The following is a 4,549-nucleotide window of genomic DNA, read 5'->3' on the forward strand; positions in this document are numbered from 1 at the left end:
AGAAAGGGTCAATCAAGTTCTCGCAATGGTAGATTGTATTGTTTCTTCTATTGAATATTGATATTTGACTTTAGACGTTCATATCACGTAACTCCTCACAGGATTGCTTTCATGTTATAAGTTAGTTGATGGTGGAAATTATTGGAAATAAAAGCAAGCAACGAAACAAACAAGAAAAGAAAATGCGAAAATGAACATTGAGATTTAATGCGAAAAAATCTAAAATCGGGAAAACCCTGTATATCCGCATCACACCAAGAATTCAATATAAAAATAAAATTGAGAGAAATTGTAACAAATATCTCTTCTTTGCTCTCCCTTTTTTTTCACTTCACTTCTTCACGTCGTTCTAACACAAGCAAACAAAGAGACACCTTAAAATTACATCAAGGGATGCAACCCTTCAAGTTAAGCCATAAAAACAATAAATATACTCTCCAGCTTGACTTGCAACGTCGCATACATCCAGTCTATTGTAGCCTAACTGGCAATCTGCAAAGGCCGGAGTTTGGAGCGTCCGGTTCTCCGCTTTCTGTCGTCAACCAAAGTAGGCAACACTCAAGTATAACAATGATCGAGCGCTATTTGATTGTGTGGAAGAAGAATAAATTTTGGGAGTAGGGGACCAATGGGACCAATGTGCTTGCTTCGAATAAGAATATTATCTTTTTGGCTTGTTTAGATTCCATTCGTTGCAAATACACTGCTGGTGGTGCAGTTTTACAATGTTTCAGATGTGTCAATAAGTCCAAATAAAATCGGTAATATCTAATTGATCCAAAGAAGCACATGATAGGAATGTATCAGTTTCTTCTTTTAGATGAAATCAACTTTATTATGGCAATGAGCTTTAAGACGATATCCCAATGGGACCAATAAAGTCAAGCATGAGAACTTGCTTTGTGGTTAGAAAATCCACAAACATTGGAACTCTAATGGGATATGAGCGCTGTGTTAAGGTAGAATAACAATTGAAGTTTCTTATAGGAATTCCAATATCTAAAATTACTTTGAACTATATTATTTCTAACATGTGTAGTCCAGCAAGTTTATATCAAAAGGTGGATCTAAATACATGCCTGCCTTCTTCATAAGGAAAATACAAGTTTTTCATGCTTGAGCAAAAGGGTGATATATTAGCAGGGCATTCACAAGTAAAAAGTGCTCATTAAGAAATAATAGGCAAGAAAATCAAGATTCTAGTGGCAGGTAGTTGCTTGAAGTTTTATTCATATAAGTTTGAGGCATTGTGTAGAAAGAAATTTCATTGGCGGCACAAAAGATGGTACTGGGTAAACCTCAGCATAATGGAGATGCAAAAATTTGAGCGAGAAAATCTTGGAAAGGGCTAGATAAATATTATCCAATATTGGTTCACATTTTAGATATTTCGGATCTATGTCCAAAGTGATGGTGAAATTGATGGGGATAACATTAGTAGAATTCAAATTGGATGATTGAAGCAAAGGAATGCATCGGGCCTATTGTGTGATAGAAAAGTACCCCTCAACACTCAAGGGAAAATTCTATAAAATGGTGGTGAGACCTGCATGTTTTATGTCGTCGAATGTTGGTCATTAAAAAGAAGCATATAATTACGTTAAGTGTTAAATGAGGATGCTCAGGTGGATGCGTGGCCTTACTCTTAGAGATAGAATGTGAAACGAGCATATACGTAAAAAGGTGGAGTAGCTCCAGTGGCATATAAGATTAGAAAGAGTCACCTTAATGGCTTGGTCGCAATAAAACGTCGGCCTCTAATGGCTCATTTAGAGGAGTAGATTTATTAAATTTGGCCTTTGTTAAGAGAGGTAGGAAGACATAAAACAGCTTGGTAGAGAAATATTAGAAATAATATTTTTATTAGATTAAATAAAAATTTGGCTCTTAATAAAACACAATGAGAAAAGGATTCATGTAGCCGACCCCCATGTGGGATAAAGGCTTGTTGTTGTTGTTGGTTCTGATAACAATTTTTGGGCTAAGACTATTAAACATGGCAGCTACTGGTGAACATGTCTCCAACTACTCTACAGAGTTGACTCTTAATAAAGTAGGTCAAGCCATCTTGATTATTATTTTAGATTTAAGGGATAAATTGGCTTATCCTGCTTATGTTTTCTATCAAAAAAATAAGCTACATCCTAGATTATGTTAAAAAGAATAAGCTACATCCTAGACCTGATAGACCATATTCCTTGAGTATGCATATCATGTGAAGGATAAAATGCTTTGGCATAGTGATGAAAAGAAACTTAATTATTAATCAGTAAGGGGTGTGAAATTTAGAATTATACATGTTTCAACAAGAGAAGACATAGATTGATTATTTAGGAGGAGATCAAAAGATATAAGAAGAGAATGTGTTAAAAATATTTATTTTGCATACTGCGAAGTCTAACACTACTTTACTTGCTGGCCACTTTCATTTTTAGCAAACTTTTTCTCAATCACCAGAAGAAGACAACTACATGAGTAGAGTGAATATGTTAGCAAGTTGGAAGTATCATGTATGCTATAATGTAATATAAAGAATCTAGAGATTAAGATTTGATATATGGCAAGGTCAAATTTAGTTACGGTGTTGTGGGATATTCTACTTCAACTATAGTTTGTGATTTTGCATGTGGTATCTATTTTGGTTAGGCATTAGCCATTCTAGATATGTCAGTAGCTGAAGGCTTGTCTATGCGTACAATTATTATTTACTACAAAAGGAATTATATGGCACTTTTGAAGATATTAAAGAGCTTATTTGATTGAGAGGCTTGGTTGAATATTTGAATTTCCACGAATGCAACTCAGCAATAATTTATTATAGTTAAAGTGTTATTTATTTTGGGATAGGCTAGATATATCATGAGAAAATAAGCATATTGATATTTGATATCATGTTCATTAGAGATAAAGTTGTAATGGTGAGGTTTCAGTTCAAATGTCTGAAAAGAGCACATCTTTCTAACAACTTACCAAGGTGATCAGGTCATCAAATTCAAGCAATGTCTAGAAATAATTGATTTGGACAATTGTTGATGCCCTTTAGGGCTTTACGTGAGGAAAAGGACTAGTGATTTGTGCAAACTAGAATTATTCATTTTATTAGTATTGATTAGGTGATTTGATATAAGAGAATTGTTAGATAATTATATCAAAGCATGAAGAGTGCCTTCGTAAATATCTCATTTAAGACCAATAGCAAAGCCTAACTCTATCCCTACACTATTGTATCGAACATTTACAAAATAGGATTACAAAGGTTCTGATGGCTTCAGAGATCGTAGAAAAAAAAAGAAACAGGGATATGCAATCTAATAACTCTTCGGCAATCAATATCTTCCTGCGACTGAGTTGGATCAGACAAATAATAAGTTCCTCCTTGATGATCAGCTAGAGCAAAGGCATATAGGTCTTAGCGTTGATCTTAGAGATATTGAAGAAAGAATGTATTCTCTTCTCTCTTTTTTGCCTTTAATTTGACAAGATCTTCTCGACCTTCTCATTCTGACGTATTGTTACTCTTCTCAATTTACATTTACCAGGACATATTTTGGTAGTATATAGTTATATGTGCATCATCGAGCTCGTGATATAGGTTATTTTTATCATAAATAGTGCTATTTTTATCATTGTGATTGTTTTAGACACTTACGTGTTACTCAGCTCACTACTAGTCGAATCAGGATATCGGAAACCATCATGAACGTCATCACAGTAGATAAATCTGGCATCCACAGCCGAATCTCTAATCCAAGTAAAACTACAACAAACTCAAACTAAACCTAATTAGCATACCTATTGAGTGGAGTCATCCGAAAACCTAGTATCAAACGGAGCAGACGCGTTATGATGCGCCACCGCCCCACTGCCGGTGCCTGCCCCGAACCATTTTGAGCTCAATCACGAGCCATCGCACTGCCTTGCTCATCTGCTCCAGCCTCACGGCGCGTGGAGGGATGCCGGCAGCAGAGAGCTGTCCGGATTTTCACCGTTGTCGCGCCGGTGGCCTCATCGACAAGACATTCGGAACCGATCCGTTGCTTTAGGGATTCCACAAACTCCTCCGCCTGGTCGCAGGCGACGCGGAAAGAGTTCCACCGCGCTCTGAATGTTCTCGAGAGCAGCTTCGGTTGCTGCCGTCTTTTGCCCTCCTGACTGATCCTTGGCTTCGATGACGGCGGCCGCCGCAGCACAAAGTATGGTAGACGTTGCTAAGGGCATCGACCGTTCCGTCCATAGCCAAATACCTCGCGCGAAGGAGGAGGCAAGCAGAGGGGAAGAAGAAGTAAGTCACCAATCAGGTGGGAAAATGGTCAACGCGGAAGAAGAAGGAAACTCTTATTAAGGGGCTGTTTGGAAACAAGTAGGATTTAACTTCAAGATTTAGTTAATCCTGTAAATCCCATAGAAAATTCTAGGTATGTTAAATTTTGAAAATTGATTCATAATTGTTATATTTTATTAAATTTTATAGAATTATTTGGTAACATAATCCACGATTTAAGATGTTAGGTTCATTTAAAAATAAAATTGAATATATTTTAAATTTAAT

The 4,549-nt window shown here is 36.4% G+C and overlaps 1 protein-coding gene across 1 annotated transcript in view; it reads right to left on the bottom strand.

The window, feature by feature from the left end:
* The window catches only part of LOC110105184 (mediator of RNA polymerase II transcription subunit 32), a 22,165-nt gene extending 17,843 nt beyond the window's left edge, over nucleotides 1-4,322 (bottom strand). Inside the window, 4 exon segments of the mRNA XM_028697231.1 lie at nucleotides 3,793-3,979; nucleotides 3,981-4,109; nucleotides 4,111-4,195; nucleotides 4,197-4,322. Coding sequence (XP_028553064.1) covers nucleotides 3,842-3,979; nucleotides 3,981-4,109; nucleotides 4,111-4,195; nucleotides 4,197-4,234 — 390 coding nt within the window. The 5' untranslated portion in view covers nucleotides 4,235-4,322 and the 3' untranslated portion in view covers nucleotides 3,793-3,841.
* Nucleotides 4,323-4,549: the final 227 nt, after the last annotated feature.

Source organism: Dendrobium catenatum, unplaced genomic scaffold (assembly GCF_001605985.2).
Source record: "Dendrobium catenatum unplaced genomic scaffold, ASM160598v2 fragScaff_scaffold_905, whole genome shotgun sequence".
NCBI lineage: Eukaryota > Viridiplantae > Streptophyta > Magnoliopsida > Asparagales > Orchidaceae > Dendrobium > Dendrobium catenatum.